The 16529-nt window shown below is 44.3% G+C and overlaps 2 protein-coding genes across 4 annotated transcripts in view; both read right to left on the bottom strand.

Moving 5' to 3' along the window:
- LOC117145052 overlaps positions 1-16529 on the bottom strand; it is an 18004-nt gene continuing 1475 nt past the window's right edge. For 2 of the 3 annotated variants that reach the window (XM_033310559.1, XM_033310560.1), the window contains exons 2-7: positions 14873-15458; positions 2640-3136; positions 2024-2375; positions 1448-1674; positions 1272-1377; positions 1-728 (exon numbers count right to left, since the gene is read on the bottom strand). In XM_033310559.1, the coding sequence (XP_033166450.1) occupies positions 610-728; positions 1272-1377; positions 1448-1674; positions 2024-2375; positions 2640-3136; positions 14873-15038 (1467 nt within the window). In that variant the 5' untranslated portion in view covers positions 15039-15458 and the 3' untranslated portion in view covers positions 1-609. The remainder of the gene's footprint in view (positions 729-1271; positions 1378-1447; positions 1675-2023; positions 2376-2639; positions 3137-14872; positions 15459-16529) is intronic. The other variant, XM_033310561.1, reaches the window with a different exon arrangement.
- On the bottom strand, positions 8134-9337 carry LOC117145053. Its single transcript, XM_033310562.1, has one exon. The coding sequence runs from the start codon at positions 9265-9267 to the stop codon at positions 8266-8268; it is 1002 nt and encodes a 333-aa protein (XP_033166453.1). The 5' UTR covers positions 9268-9337; the 3' UTR covers positions 8134-8265.

Here is a 16529-nt window from a genome sequence, read left to right as displayed (position 1 = left end):
GGATGAGACCTTTTAGGTGAAACAGAAATAAGCGTGACAGAGGCAAAGATTTTAACAATTAGTTCTTTATTAAGTATCAGTTGCTTTACATCCTTAAAAGTTGAAATACTTGTTTGCGAAGATAGTTAACTTTTCTCCAAGTTTTGTTCTTTTTACAATTTAATGGGAAAATTAATGTGTGGTTTTTAGTGCAATTTCAAATGACAAACAGAGTTTCTTAATAAATATGTTGATAAATAAATTTTAGGAATTCCTACGAAGAAATAAAATCTGCAATCTTTTGAAAACAATACGCCTTTGGCTTTGTTTACGCAAATAACAAATAATCGGTTGTTACTCAGAGTTAGTGGCTTATTTTAATACTTAGTGAACTAGGCCTATTACTAGAGTAAAGAAAACATTGTTATGTCTAGAATTTGTATAAAAAAGTTTTTGGTTTTGTTCGGAAAGTTCGGCCTAAACTTTAAGAAGTATCAGCAGAATAAACAAGTAATCGCTTGAAAGTGCATTTTACCTAGAGATTAAACTAATGTCTTAGACAAAACACCCGATCATATGATAATTCCAGCGCTCTCATGGTGGGACTTCTCCCAGGACTCCGAGGAGTAATCATGTCTTGTTCAGGGCCACCAAAAGAAAGATTAGCCACTGGTGTAGACTGGTGTACCCGTGACCCAGTCTGTGGGGCCCAGCAGCAGTCGACTTTATGGCGGAGGCAGAATATTCCCCTGGAAAGAGATATATTCAATTACTTATAATCTACTAATCTACTAATCTATTAAATCTATTATAATCCTATTCTCTATAGATTTTTCACGTTGAATCGCGCTAGTATGGCGTGTGCGTAAAGTATATTCACCAGTTAATAGTCGATCTAATGGGTATTCTACATTTCTTAAAAAGTATGTAATATGCTAGGATCACCATTAAAGTCGACTTGGCCATGGCTTTCTATTCGTATGATTATGATTTTTTCTTCGTGTATTATTATAAAGCGACTAGCTTAGCCACAGGTATCTGATAGTCGTGGATCACGAGTCAACGCATATAGGCCGATGGAAAGACCAGATCGGACCTAGTTATCCGATTAAGAATATATACGATCGGTTATCCGACAAGGTGTAACTGGTATGGGAAGAAACTGTATGTGCTGTTTAATTTTAGCTGAACTTCATCTGTTTTCAGTTAAAATAACTCTTCTCAAAACCATTTCGGATCCAAAGTACCTAGACCAGTTGGAGTGTTGACCTGCAATAATTAGTGTCACCTACCGCTCAGGACGTGCAATTGCATAGAAGCTGCCGCACTGTTTTCCGGCTCACACGTGTAGTTGCCGGAGTGAATCTTGCGCACCAGAGGAATGACCAGGGAACCAATCTGTAAAATCGATATCGTGAGAAATCCGCTTGAGAACTCCGGCTCCGCCCAATCTGCCCAATTCGCTCACCGTGTTCCGATTGTGCTCGGTGCTGCCGAAGATATTCCGGTCGATTTGCGTGTACCATCCGCTCTGGGCGCCGCTGGCCTCGTTTTCGGCAGTCACTTGTTGGTCGCCGCGGTACCAGAAGATATACTTGGGGGCCTCCAGGGTGCCACGTACGATGCAGTGCAGCTCCACCCTGCTGCCGGCCTTCACAAAGCGCTGCCGATCGCCGATTAGCTCGGTTCGGGGTGCTGTGGGTGGGGAAAGGAAGAAATAGGATATTGGTGCTCAACGCGAAATAATAGATATTATCGCGGACTTCTATTGAGCTTCAGTTGAAATTAAATGTTAAAGAAGGTTACAATGGGTTGAGGGTTAAGTTCGAAACTACCTTTAGTAACTTTAACTAGATTTAAAAGCTGCAAATTTAAGATTCATATGCAAAACTGTCGTATCCACATAGAAAGGCTTTCCTAGGACCTAAAATTCCTTACTTATTAATTTTATATGTCAACATAGAATTTTGTATTATTAAACATGCTATCTACTCGTATTTTTTCTTGTGGTGTATAAGTATTTGTCAGCAGTCGTCTCACTTACTTATCACAAACAGCTGCACCTTGGCGCTCATTTTGGGCTCCGTTGCCAGCTGGCACTCGTACCAGCCGGCGTCCTCCAGCTTCACATACTTGATTTGCAGGGTCCAGCTGAGGCTGCTGATGTTGCCCCTCTCCTGACCCCCAGGAACAGCGTGGGCGGATGAGTTGCCCAGGGCAGCGGCGGGCGTCGCAGTGGTGGACAGGGCCCCACCGGATACAAGTGTCGTCGAGGTGGAAGACTGGAGCAGCGAGGCGAACCGGGCGTCGTTGATGAAGGTTGTGTGATCCACGGCAATGATATGTTCATCCCGCAACCGAACCCAGGAGAGCGGTTTTCCAGAGTGCTGGTTGAGCTGCAGGTGCGAATTATCATGGATATCAATTGTATGTTGCTTGTGATGGACTAAGGAGTTTGAAAGGATGCTTGCTCCCACCAATAAGTTCATTCATTATTCTTCATTTTGCGTCACAAACATGATTTACAATTGTGTGGCTTAGAAACCCCATTACAAAGTAGCCACCCCACTCGGAGCTTTCAATTACGCCACTCAACTGGATGGCTCCCCATTCTACCCAATGACCTCCGAACCCATCCCCACTCCCAATCTTTCACTCACCTTGCACGGCAGATAGGCATGTTGGCCAGCTTGGACGGTGGCGTTCAGCGGGGGCAGGCTGAGCTGGCGGCGGGGCAGGAGCTCCCGTTCCTTGGCCAGCTCCTTCTCGCGCCGCAGCTGCAGTGCCTTTTGTTCGCTGTCGTAGGCGTGGAGACGCGACTGCTCGTTGGGCTTAGATGGCATCGGACTGCCGGACGGGCCGTTGTTCGCGGGAGGAGCTGCTCCGGAGGAGGCATTCCGCAACATGTGCGGCAAATCGGCTGGTATGAATTCCGGAAAGGGCGGCAAGTACGTGGGAATCGAGAAACCCTTTGTTAGCGTCGCAGTGTCCGGCCTGTCGCTCCACGAATCCACCACGGTTGTGTCGTCCTCCAGCTGATGTTGGTCATCGCCCAGCATCAGGAGAGGAGATCCTGCAGATCCCATTGTGCTTGTCCTTGTCGCAGGCGAGGCAATTAGCGAGGCATTCTCCATCGGAGTGGCCGTGGCTGCCAGCGCTGCGAAATAGGTCAAGAATGATGGGCCCATCAGTTGGCAACTTTATCGAAGTTTTTTCCGGACAAATAATTATTTCAGTCTTTTGACAAGCTGACAAACAATCGAAATGCAGCTGTCAGTTAGTTTTGTAGGAAGTTTTTCCGGAATTAAGACCAATTAAATACCCTTTTTTTTAAGTTATCTGCATTTTAATGGACTGCACCTTAAGAACATACCATACATTATTACCTTGAAGCTCCCTTGGTTTATAATAGTACCTCAATATTCCAAAGATGTTTCAGTTAAAAATGTAAGGAACCATAAAATATATATACTTAATTGAGTCGAAAACGCTTCTGCCCATCTGCTGAATATCTTTTCGAGCGCTATACAATCAATTAAAGTTTATAATTTACTTTAGTACTAACTTAACTTCATTTAAAGCATTTTTATTATGTAATAGTGGACTCCAAGCCAAAGCAAACTATTTTGCATAAAACCCAACGGAATCTGTTTGTTTGCCGCCTACCATCAAATTAAGCGCATTAGGCAAGCTTTTTGTGTATTAATTGACAAATTGCGATATATATTTTAGAAAATATACATTTTCCAGCAGAATATTGCGATATGTCATGGAAAATGCAAATTTATTTGCTCAGGGCATCTGTTCGATTGCATTTAGGTCAAGTGTATGGGGGTTTGAAAGTTTAATTTCCTTTTTTGCAAGGTGCAAAACAATTTAGCAATTGATGGGGGATAATTTCGTGTGAAATTCTCATTATTCCCCCAGCTGCCCTCCTCTGGGGAATGATACTCGGGCCTTAATTATGAATGGAGAAATTATAAAAACTAAGTTCAATTTGGGATATATTTTGATGGTTATCTGTGCAGAGAAACGCTCTTCAAAAGCAGTGATGCCATCGGATGACTGGGATTCCGGACCAATTTCAAGTTAGCTTAGGCTACAAATTTCATATTTAAAAAAATTCTTTTTAATATAATTAATCTAAATCAGTTTTTCTACGAAGATGGTAAAATATGTATGTTAATAGGACAGGAGCGCATTACGAAATGAAATTTCCGAAACGACAGCTGTGCCCGGAAAAGGACCTCTTACGACGCCTCGTAGCGAAGCAATCTCTCCAGGATGTGCCACAGACTAAAGGCAGACCGGACCGATTACTCAGCCTGGCGTACGCCGTTTATTATCACTGCCACGACTGTCATCCTCTTAGCTCGCAGTAGTCTTGCGGCTTGGAGCAGGAATCTCGGAACATGCTCCTGACGCAGAAGGGGACCCCATTTCCAGAACGGGCGGTGGATCTGGGCAAAAGGTCATCCGGTCTGCCCATGGTGGTGCGAGGACGCGCTGCGCATGTGGCTCCAGTGGGTGGAACAGCTGGCGTTTCTGTAGGACCAGCTCCAGAACTCCGCCACCCTTGCGGTGGCTGTAGTCCTGCTCAATCTGGTGGTTCAGCTGTTGGGGTGTGGCCTGGTCTTGGTCCGATTGTTCACTAATTTTGCGGTCACCTTGCCGGCCGGCATAGTTGTGCTTCAGGTAAATTTGGAGTCGTTAGCTCAGCCTGTCTTATTAAATTTAGTGTATTACTCAGATTCCCACATTCAAAGTGACACTGTAGTTGGAGCAGCTGCTCCGGAATTTCTCGCTCCTTGGCGGCTTGCTGGAAAACGAGGAGGATGTGGCCTGCCACATCACGGAGCAGGAGCTGTATTTCCTCTGACCGTGTTCCAGCACTAGAGTCCTGACCTGCTTTGGTATCGTCCTTATGTTCTATGTCGTAGTGGGCTAATACACCGTTTATTCTGACCGAAGACAGAATATTCTATACATTATATTGTCTTTGTTCTGACCATGTGTAATGTGTCCACCAATTCGCCCATCCATCGCGATAGAGCTGCACAGCAGATCGCTGAAGTACAACTTTTTCCAGTTATCGTCAGTGGTGTCCACTTCATTCCTAATTAAGATTATTAGGCCTTTTCATCAGTTAATATATGCCTTTTCAGTTTATGCGTTAAAGAAGGCTCTGTAACTCCCTAGATTTTCGGATGGTTTATGGGGCGAACAGCTAGAAGGGATCTTATAATGAACAGTGTTTCAATCTCCCAAGCACAGATTGTCGTCATTCTTTGGCAAATTCTCTGTACTTGACTCTTCTGGGAGCACCTAATGAAACAATGGTGGACTGGTCACTGTTCCACGTCCCTTTCCTGATCCAATCAAGCTTTAAGCTCGCGGGCACATTGCGATTTTATTGGAGCATAAAATGCCGCAGATGGGCCTGGAATTACCGAGCCATGCTGCCCACATTGTACTCCCACTGTGGGCTGGGGTCACCCAGGCACCCATCCAACCCCATCCGTGGATTGCCTACTTTCGGGGGACGCCTCCCCGTTCCAGTGTCGCGCCTCGGGCGGCAAATTTACGCGCAGCACAACAAACAACAACTGAGTATTTATTATGTAAATAATATTATGCCAAATGCGAGCATAAAGTGAGCGGAGACTGCGTCGAGTTGCACTCAAGTTTACATTTTTATTAAACGCTTCGCCCGAGAACAATTTGCAGAAATAGTTTTCCGCTTTCCACTTTCTACTTTCCACCAGCGAGCAGCATAGCTGCAGGCAGTTCCTCCGCCTAAGTAGCCGCTGCAGTTGGCTTTAAGTAACTTAATTTTTCTACCAACTTGCGGACATGGCCCACTGCATGCATAAGATTGGACGTAAGTTTGAACTCGATTATGCTAATTAAACGTTCAGTTGGAAATATACTAATGTTTCTCACAAAGAAGTCTAATTTTAAAATTACTCATTTAATGCATTAATTATTGAGTAAGGTGCTCATTAATGTTGGTCTATAAACAAACTTATTCCCTCATAAACACCAGACTTTAATGGCACTTTAATGGTATTAAGCAAAACATTTCAGATTTTCTCATTTTAATCTAAGCTGTTGTTCCTTAAACTTAGTTCAGCTTGTCGTAACTCTAATTGAATTATGTTTTAATTCAACAAAAGGACACTGCTTCAATTAGTTAAAACTGGCCAATCCATCATCACTGGGTATCGGGGGATCCGCAACGAATCCAGTGGAGGCCGGCAGCTTCAAACTTTATTCCCTCGTTAGGTTTTCAATTGTTTTTCTTTCTGCCAGCATATCTGTGTAATTAAAAACTATTTGCACACTAAAGTTTATAAAAACAGCAACCGGCGGCACAACAAGTGCAAGAACAACACCGGTAAATGAGAGCCGCAGTTTTGTTGTGCGGTAATTAGTGTAACTGTTCAGTAAACCACATAAACTGATTTCGGTTTTGGGTTTCTGCCATGGCACTGACTACCCAACCCAACCTGACCATCCCCCAACCCAACCACCCATATTATCCCTTTCGTTCTTCCGGCACTCGTCACACATTTTGGGCACATAATTGAAACCATTTAAGGGGTCTTGAATTATTACTTTGTTAATGTTATTGTTTGCTGTCGCATTGTTGGGGCAATAAATTTAAAATTTCTGCCCAAATGGTTGAGCAATGATTGGTGCAAACTTTTCGGCTTCGGAGCCCATAGTACATATATAGTATGGGACCAGGAGTCTCCCCCAGCCAGGAGCTATAACATAATAATTCAAGTGGGGGTCTACTGGTGGTGGGTGGGGTGGTTGTGGGGACTTTATCTTTGTCGTGGGTTCTGTCAGGGAAATTCGCGTGAATTTTCGTATTTCGTATTCATTCGAGTGCAAAGTTGAAAAAGGCCAAACCCAGCAGTCAGGGGGGCGTGTCTAATCGGACTGCTGCCATGAGATGATGCATGGATTATATCGTTTGGAAACTGAACAACCATTGCAACTCTGCAGGAATTAAAAGCAAATGTTGCGGGGCTTAACATTTTAGGGATTACGCCGGAACGTTTAACACGATTTCTCCTACTCTCGTTATGAATTCAGATGGCGGCCGTTTGATAAAGTTTTTAAACTTTAACAATTGTGCAGTAATCAGGACTGGTTAATACATATGTAGCTTTAGTGTTATAACTTCTTTACTAAGATCGATAGTCGTCCCATTTTAAATCACTTGGTATATATTGAATTTTGAACACTATTTTTGCCAGAAATTTGATCTGGGTGTGCTAAGTTGCGATCTAGATACATTCTATGGTTCAAGTGTTCCAGTTTCAACAAGGATGTTTTGTTCTTGTAAATATATAAATAAAATCATAAATTATGACATATTATACATGACATATTGAAAGAACCAACCTCGAACCAAACTCCGCATCAATACCATCTACGATCTTTGCTTTGCGCCATCACCTGTCCACTCCATCTGTCCGATTGGACTTTCTCCGCCCAGGTAACACCCAAGCCTGCTGCTTAACATTGCTGCTGGGATTGGTTAACCTGATTAGCCGCTGCACTGCTGCTCGGACCCAATTAAGTTGGCCCAAACATAAAGTTAGTGAGTGGGCGGACTGGGGATTGGTCTAATTAAGCGCCGTTCTGGGCGGGCTAACAAGCAAGTTAAACACACACACAGAACCATTTAATTCGTTTGCGCGATTTCTTTTATTATTAATTACATGCGGTACACATAAATTTCACTTTACTCCTTGTTTTTTCCAACTTTTTCGTAATTTATGTGCTGGCTGATAAACAAAACTCATCCGCCTGGAAAAATGGCGATCCTAACGCAAACATGGCGAAGCCTTTCGAGCTTAGATTTGATATGTTTAATATGTTGTGTGCCACTCGAAGTGAATGGGGGTATCTGTCGACTGGAGGTATTTTACGTGGGATTTGTATTCATTAAATTGTGGGAGTAAAGAAATGTGTTATCTGAAGAGAGGAGGGGCGTTTTAAGTGCTTTCCTTAGGAATTCACAATTAAATTGCGAAATTCCTTTTGAAATTTGCAATCCAGCATCCCCTTTTGAATATACGTAACTTGATAGTTGAAAAATAATGACAAACAGTCCCACATTTTATTGATATTCGGATTTTATTAGAGAAAGATCACATAGACCTACTTTAGGCGGTGATTTGTCAAAAGTTGACTAAGGAACTGTACATTGTACATCAAGTGATGACCGAATAACTAAGGCCTGTGCTTTTACTAGGCGGATCTAACTCCTTATGAAGAATCCAGGGAACTGAGTACATCAGCGGCACTCGGGATACTCTCCTCCGGGAGATTGAGATCGGGCATATATCTTACGGAGAGGCCAAACCTCATGGAAAGCGTACCGTATGGCTGTTGCCATGTAATTGCCTGGTGCGGACCCACTTCCTTCACTTGCAGCCACTGGCTGTTGGCACTCACTTCCTCCTGGGACCACTTCGAGAGCTCAGATCGCAGTCTGGGGGACTGGCTAAAGGTGAGCAGCAGTGGTCCTTCGATGGGCTGGTGCCTTCTCAAGTTCAGGAGGCGGCGTAGCATGGGAGTATCAAACAACATCTGACAGTTAAACAGATCCAGTTTCTTCAGAAGCGGATGCATGTAACCACTCATTTTGCCTATTTTGCATCGCCGGAAGCTGAGCCGTTGGCAGGAGAAGGGCAATGGCGGGCTTTCCGTTTCAGCCAGCAGGCAGTTGCTCAATCTCAGTTCGGTGAGGGCTGTGCATTGGGCCAGCTGAAGCTGGGAAAGATTCATGGGAGCGGCCAGCCCGGATCCATCAAAGGAGAATTCATGGAGATTGAACCGCTTGTAACGGATGATGGTCTGAACGGTGGGCATCCACTCCATTCCTTGACTGAAATTGTAGCGCTGAAGCGTGAGATGCGTGAGGTTCTCCAGTAAGCAGACGGCCAGTGGCGTTCTCACATTCAGGGGAATCAGCAGGACCTTCAACATCTGGCAGTGCCAAATGCTCCGAATGTTGTAAACGGTGCCGGTGCCCACCGAGTCGCACAGAAGTAGGCTCTCCAGCTGCCTGCAGTTCGTGAAGACCTCCTCCAGAGCCGCTTGCGACATGCTCCCCACGGAGAGGCAGCGCACTCTTCGCAAAACTTGGAAGTTGGGCAGCAGCTGACTGATGAGCGCCGTTGGCTTTAAATGGAGCAAGCGGCACCTCCGTGTCAACCCGGAATCATTATGCTGGCCAATTCCGAGCGCACTAAGTTTATCGGCCATTCTGAGTGGTTCTGTACTCGAACTTTATTAGATCAGCGTTTTGCCTAAGCAATGTCTAAAAAGGTAGCTAAACTTGTATTAAACTGTTTACTTTGAAGCCCAAATTAGACTGTTTAATTTAAAACCAGTAGTACCTACGATAGGAGTTAATAACTTGCCTTTGGTTTTAATCCAATAACCTCAAAAAAAAAAAAAATGCTTGCAATGGCACGTGTTCAGCTCCTTGTAATTATCCAATTCTTCAGGGTTTAGGTTTGTCCAGATAAAATGTGTGAATCCGCTTTATATTGGTTCTTAGTATCGAATAATCACTGTATTAGGATTAGTTCTATTAATAATGTCCTTTAATAATGTCCAACTTTACTTCAGTCGAGATTTATTTAAGCGAAATGACCGTCAAGTTTAACGAACTAGATCAGATTCGGAACCAATTAATTGGCGATATCTGTTATCGAAAATCATGGCTGTGTGTTGTGGGTTAGTTTTTCCACCACTAGTATTATCTGATTTAAAGTATTTTAGTATTAGGAACAATAATCATTTTTTTAAGCTTGTAACTTATAAAATCGTTCACAAATTTATATTCAATAGGATGATAATGAAACTGTGTGATATAATCAATATTTACAAATATGGTAATATGGTAAAATATGGTAATTTTTCTGCCCAGAGGTGGCGTTAGGTACAGAAATTATTTAAAAGTTTGACCAAGCATTTTGCAGGATTTTGAAACAAAGCGAAAACCACCATTTTAACACTCCATATATATAGTAAATAGAGTGCAATGCCGATGCCATATTTATATTTTGATTGGCTAACTTATTTATGTAAGTAGCTTGTTGGACTTCACAGATTTACCACAGATTTTAATCGCCTTTGATTTATTGTTATAAACTGTAGGGGACTGTACCTTTCGGAGCCCGGAGCCAGTGTCCGTTAAAGATAAAATGTCAGGGTTTCCTTCATAAAATTAATTCTTAAAGAAAAAATGGAACCCGTGGCTCCTTACGCTCGCCTGACCTAACGTCATTTTAATTTCCATGTATGTATTCACGCCCAAAGCGCCTCCAGATAACCCCTTCTGCTCCATCTTCCAGCGAGGAGTCGAAAGTGTCACTGGCTTTGTGGTAGTCTGACAGTTGAAAAATGAAACGCCGGACCGGCCGTGGTGTGGCCACAAAAACTGGCTCCGCACCAGGATCCTCCCCCGGCTTCCTGGCGATGGCGCCTCCGGGGTGTGGCCCATTGGTATTTATGTGCCGAAATTAAGCCGAGGGCGGCTGGGTTGGGATGTGCGGACTTGGTCAAGACCCAGAAGAGACGGCCATTAGACCAGGCCAGAATCACTCGGCCAGAAGCCGCACACGCGTGTCGCATGTCGAGGCGCATTAATTAGAGGGCATAACTTGTCATTTATTGGTCCGCAGCATTCGGCAAATATTAGCAACTCCCCAATTCCCCCTTATGTCGCTCCAGGCTCAGCTCAAAACATGCATAATCGAACTGTTCAAATGGCTGTCACACGCACTCACTGGTGGGTACACAGCGAGAAAAGGGATCAAGTATGCTGGCAAAAAATGTATCAAGATAGGATAGAATGTTATGTTTCAACTTATCTAACCAACTATTCCAGAGGTGGATCAAAACTATTTAAGGAGTCATCTTTATCTTAATATATGTGTGGTGGTTTATAATTCCATTGAACATCATTTAAAATCATTTCATTTTTATGGAACCATCTGATTTCATGTGCATGGCGACAGACAGTTAGCATGGGCGTAGTCGGCGGGGTTCCGGCCACGGGAAAGCATTTCTCATTGTTGCGAGGGAAATTCACAAGCCACAACCATTTGCATTCCCCACACAGTTTCACCGTCCGCATTCCCAAAGAAACTCTTCACATGGCCGGAGGCTGTTTGCAAGAAGAACGAGCAGAGAAGTAAAAATGGAATCATAAATTCCAGCTCCTGCATATCCCACATCCCATAGCCCACATCCCACATCCCATAGCCATACCCATACCCAATCCGGCACAACCCGTCCGGATCCGACCTACATCAGCAGCCGTCGCACATTTTATCAATGGTTGCACGTTTTGTTGTGGCTACCCTTTAACTCCGACTGGCCATCTTGGGTCTGCCGTGATCTTGGCACCTCGGCATCTTGGCATCTTGGCACCTTGGCCATGTAGTCCCGATAACAGCGCACTTCTGACGAGGGTGCAGCCACTGATGGATTGACGACGGCGATCTTATAGGTTCAGTACGTCACAAGAATGCTTCTTATCTGTAGTTCCATATCCTTGGTTTTCCACGAATAATTACTAATGTACGATGATTGACACACGTTTGAAGATTTTACATACGTGGAAAGTACTAACTTAGTTCCTCAGAATTTGCAGTGAATTAGAGTGTCGCATATCAATCCGTGTTTCATATACCTTATACTACCTTATGTTTCATTTTTTTCATTTTTTGTTTAAGCCAAATGGCGACGCGTCGCATCGCTCACTTGGACGACAGTGGGCCGCCTCGGCTTTTTGCGGTATTCAGCTCTCGCACACAGCAATTACACGGCTTAAATGGAGAGCGTGGAGGCGTGGCGATGGGGCGTGGCAGGGCGCGCCCATTTAGCACTCGACTGGCTTCGATTGCTTTAAAGCGTTTCCCACCACCACCACCACCACCACCAGCTCCTCTGATTTTCACAGCACTACGCCTCCGCGTCTCCTGATTGACGATTGTTTCTTTCGCATTGTTATTGCTCATAATTTGCACACATGAATAAGCAAGTTACATAACAACATTCAGCGCGGGACAGTCGAGTAGGCCTAATACTCCTGCCGGGGGCTCATTACTGACTTGATGCGAAAACGTGGCCCAAACATCCTCGTGTGTGGCCATTACGAGACAAGTGTGTATATAGTGGGTTGCCCCACTTGTCCAAAACCGAATTTATTGTCTCGGTAAATATTCGAATTAACTGGGGGTGTTAAGGGGTGTATTACTATCGAAACGAGCAGAAGAGGATTCTGTCGGACCTTCGTAATTGGAGAAGCATTTAATCTATAATGTAATTAAGCCTTGAACTGCTATTGCTGACACTCGATACAACTTTTTGTATTTGTAGACCAACGAATGAATGTGCTTTTTTAGATCTGGTTAATTGTGACTAAGCTGGATAATAAATGGCCTTCCTCTATGTATTCCATTGTGTTTCATAAACTGTTGGCTTGTTTAAAACCCATGTTCCAGCCAACAGGCAACCTTTGGCGCCAAACATATGGCTTGCATATGAAAACTGAGGCAGGACGACAATCCTCCAGAGTTAATTAATTACGGCCAGCAGCTATTTATTTGTCTGAAGTATCGCCTCCAATGCTCCAAATGGGCTAAACCGGAATTTGTTCATGGGAGTACAGAGTTCGGGAATTATTTTGTGATTCCTGAGTTGGACCGTGAAATTTATGGGCTCTCAGCGAATTTAGCTAATGGCTGTATTAGCGACGCCAACTCTTTGGCTCCACTTAGCGCAGTTATTTAATTAAAGCTCGGCCCTTGTGCCACGCCCCTCTCGCTCCGTCCAACGCCCATCGAGTGCCTATTTTTTCTCCGCCCTCTCCCCTCTTCCCCTCCACAACGGTTATGTGTTTTGGCCATAAATAAATTAAACGTGACATTTGACCGCCATTTGTCTTGGGAGCCGCGTCCTATGGTAAATACTTGTATCTCTTATATAAAACATAGTTGATTCGCCCGCTGCCCGCTGCTGTTTTGTATGCGGTATGGTCGTGGCATAATTAACGGAGATGGACATGGGCGTGGCTGGGCTTTTGACCTTGGCTAGTGCGCTGATTGATGGCCTAAGTGTTATTTGAGTGTCTACTTATTTCTGTTCTCGCTGTGTCCCATTGTTTCCCATCTGAATGTGTGTCTGTGTGAGTGGGTGGTCCTGCGCGTTTTTGCTGGTGCCCAATTTAATTATATCACATATGAGCCCGGATGCGGGGACTGGGTCACGTGTTGTTAATGATATTGCCTTCGCATTGCCAGCAGTTCAACTGAGATTGATTAGTTGTGGCAGCAGGAGCAGATACGCGCAAAAAAAGATGATAAATACTATTTAACAATTACTTGGCCACAGGAACTTAAGGTGCCTTCAAAAGTGCCGCCCGACGAAGTTTGATTTGGCCGAAATACTGTTTGTAGTGTTGTGCGTGAATAAATAAGTGAGCCTGAAATATTAAAGGATTTCCTCGGAAGTGCAATCAATTTGAGGCAAGCTCTCTGTCAGGCTGAAATAGAAAACTCTGGTAATTTATTCAATCCGAGGCTAGGGAAAATTCTTCGAAAGTCAAGGTAAAACCAAGCCATGAATTAGACAATTTGATGAAAGCTATTTGCACAGACGATGGCCCGGACCAGTTGTAACTTCACAGGGGAAAGGAGTTCCATCACGCATCCGACCTGTTGAACGGACAACCACCACCCCCCACCCGCCATGCACGCAAGAAATTTAATCAACTCGAGACTCAGAAACAGAAACTGGGAAGACGGACTAGCCGACCCCTTCCAATTAGGACGGCCTAGAAAATATGCCAGGCGTTTTCATAAACTAAGCACAAAAACGAAGCAAACATCGAAAGCGAGCAGAGCGGAGTCAAAATCTTCACACGCTGCGTATGCGTAATGAGTTCCTGGCGCCGAAAGCCAATGCGAATGCGAATGCGGGATTTCCTTTCGCGTGACAGGTGTCTGACAATCATGGGAGCGCGTGTGTGAGCTCGGCTAAATGAAAATTTGCACTGCACGATTAAATTAACTCGACAAGCTTATAAAAATCGTGCCAACGAGTTGCCAACGACAATGCAGCCAAGCAAATCTCATCATGTAAATTAAATTTGGCAAACGCTTCACTCGACACTTGCACAAAAATGTGCGAAATTGAATTAACTATGCATGCAAAAACAAAAGCTTAGCGCCACACGGAGCAGCAGAGCCATGAAACATGGAACTCAACCCAACCCAACCCAACTTGGCAGTTCGGAATGGAGCTGAGCACGTAGCCAAAAGTTGGACAGGGGTGCAGGGATTCAGTGTTCGGTGCTCAGTGCTCAGTATCTGGGATTTGGGACGGACTCCCATGGTAAACAAAAGTTCTCCAGGGCGTTCCTGGAAGCGATTTTCCCGCGGACTCGAAAGCCAACGGGATCAAGCGACTCGGGCTAGTTCGTTGCACAATTGGTTGCCTAACGGCGGGTAGTCAGTTGTTTCATAACATCGATTTGGGGTGTTAAAGTGCCAAAGGCCCTATGATCGGCCTTAAAGTTGGAATGTGACTATAATTCCTTGCTTGAAAAATTGTAACAAAATTGATGTGGCACGTGCATGAACAGCATAAGTCAAAATGATCAGATTCATTCGATTGAATCCTCTTATTACTATTATATTATAGAACAGATAAAATGTATTTTACTTCTATGTGCTTAATAGATGTTTCATCTTAGAACCAATTTCACCCAACACTTTCCACGAAATCCGTGCGTAGATGTGTAGCCCGGAATGTCGTGTTGGCATCACCCCAAGTAAAAGAAGTTTACACTTACGCGCTCGCATGCCACGAAAGCTGACAGCTGCCAGAAACGCCAGCAGTATGCTGGCAGTTCCCGGACTCCTCCCGCTCCCGGCCAGGATGCCTGCCCCTCGTCCACCGGGCGCTCCTCCCGCGCCGCGCTCCCGCTGCCGCCAGGACATTCCGTTGGGCGAGGGCATCGGCAACTGTCGGATGTCGCACCTGGGCGGAACGGAGCTGGGATTGGTTTGGGATTAGCGTTCGGATTTCGTATTTGGTGTTTGGTGCTTGGTGCTTGGTGCTTGGTATTTCGTATTTCGTATTTATTTCGCGCAGCTAGTTAATCCAAGTTTCGCCGACTCAAGTAGCATGTCATGCTGCTGCGTGCTGTTTGCTCTTTGCGCTGTTATTTAATTATTTGCATTGCTTTTATGAAGTCTTCTCGGTTGAATTTGCATACCGCACTGTGCCGGAGGAGCAGTAGTTGTGGTGGTGCGGACGTGACTGGGCTGCTCCGCCAGTTGGCCAGGATTTGTTCTATTCCACCGAGTCAGACCGCACAGAACGTATGTTTTAACTTATTTCTTGCTTTATTTGGCAGGCCAACCGCAGCAGCCAGGCTAGAACGGCAAAAAAAAAGAAAAATAAAAAAGGAAGGGAAATAAGTTTGGTCCGAGGAGCACGGAGAGCAGCAAGGAGGAAACCAGCAGGATTCACTGCTGTTAGCATTCTATTTATGTGATAAATGGATATTTATCCGGCTCTGGCTCTGGGCGTAAGTTTCTTCCTGGCTTGATTATAAGTCAATAAATTAATGAATTGCATGGCCCCAGTGCTCTTCCCTTTGCGCCCTCCATTAGTTCTAGTTCCTCCACTTCTGCTGAGTCTGGCAAATTTTTAATGGCTTGCTCGTTATTTTTTGTTGGCCAAATAGTCGTTTGGCCCACAAAACTGTGTCGACTTCTCCAAATGAATGCCAGAGCCCATTTATCCGGCTCCGAGTTCCCCGAGCTGCCGAATCGAAGTCCCCAAATGGCAAAAAATGGGAGATCCTAATGCATTATTGCACTCCATAACACGGCCCGATTAGCAGGATGTCCTGCGATGCTGGCCATCGTGTAATTAGGGTAGCTAAGCAACAAATTGATATTTATTTTTCGACCAAGTCCCATTAACTTCCGAGATTTCCCTAATTCACCAACGGACAGACGAAGATTGGGGGCACTGGCAAGTAATCATGTTGGCGAACAGCAATACTTTTCCACTGAAAGAACTTTATTTATATATTTGGCTGCACACAATGATAGTTTATAGTTTCCCATTATAGGAAGCGGACCAAAAATCATAATGCTTCCGAAGAGGATTGGTTACGAATCACAATATATTCAACTGGATAAAAATGAAATATATGAGAGTACTCAACAAATAATTCTTTGGGAGTTGCAATGGCTAAGCTGAGCGGTGAACTATACGAAATCTTTAAGATACATTTTATGCAAAGCTGCTTAGGAAACTATCTGCAAAATATAGTTACAACTGATAGGTTAAATGTCGGGTTCTTTTCTCAATTTCCCCACCGCTTTCTGGGAAAAACTATGCCACTTTATCCGCTTATCCTTCGGGTTCTTATTGTTTTTCCTAGGCTAATTGCAATGGGGCGTTAAAAATCCTTCAGGAAATATAATTCGAAC

This window comes from Drosophila mauritiana, chromosome 3R (genome assembly GCF_004382145.1).
Source record: "Drosophila mauritiana strain mau12 chromosome 3R, ASM438214v1, whole genome shotgun sequence".
NCBI lineage: Eukaryota > Metazoa > Arthropoda > Insecta > Diptera > Drosophilidae > Drosophila > Drosophila mauritiana.
This window is presented reverse-complemented; position numbering and strand designations above follow the sequence as displayed.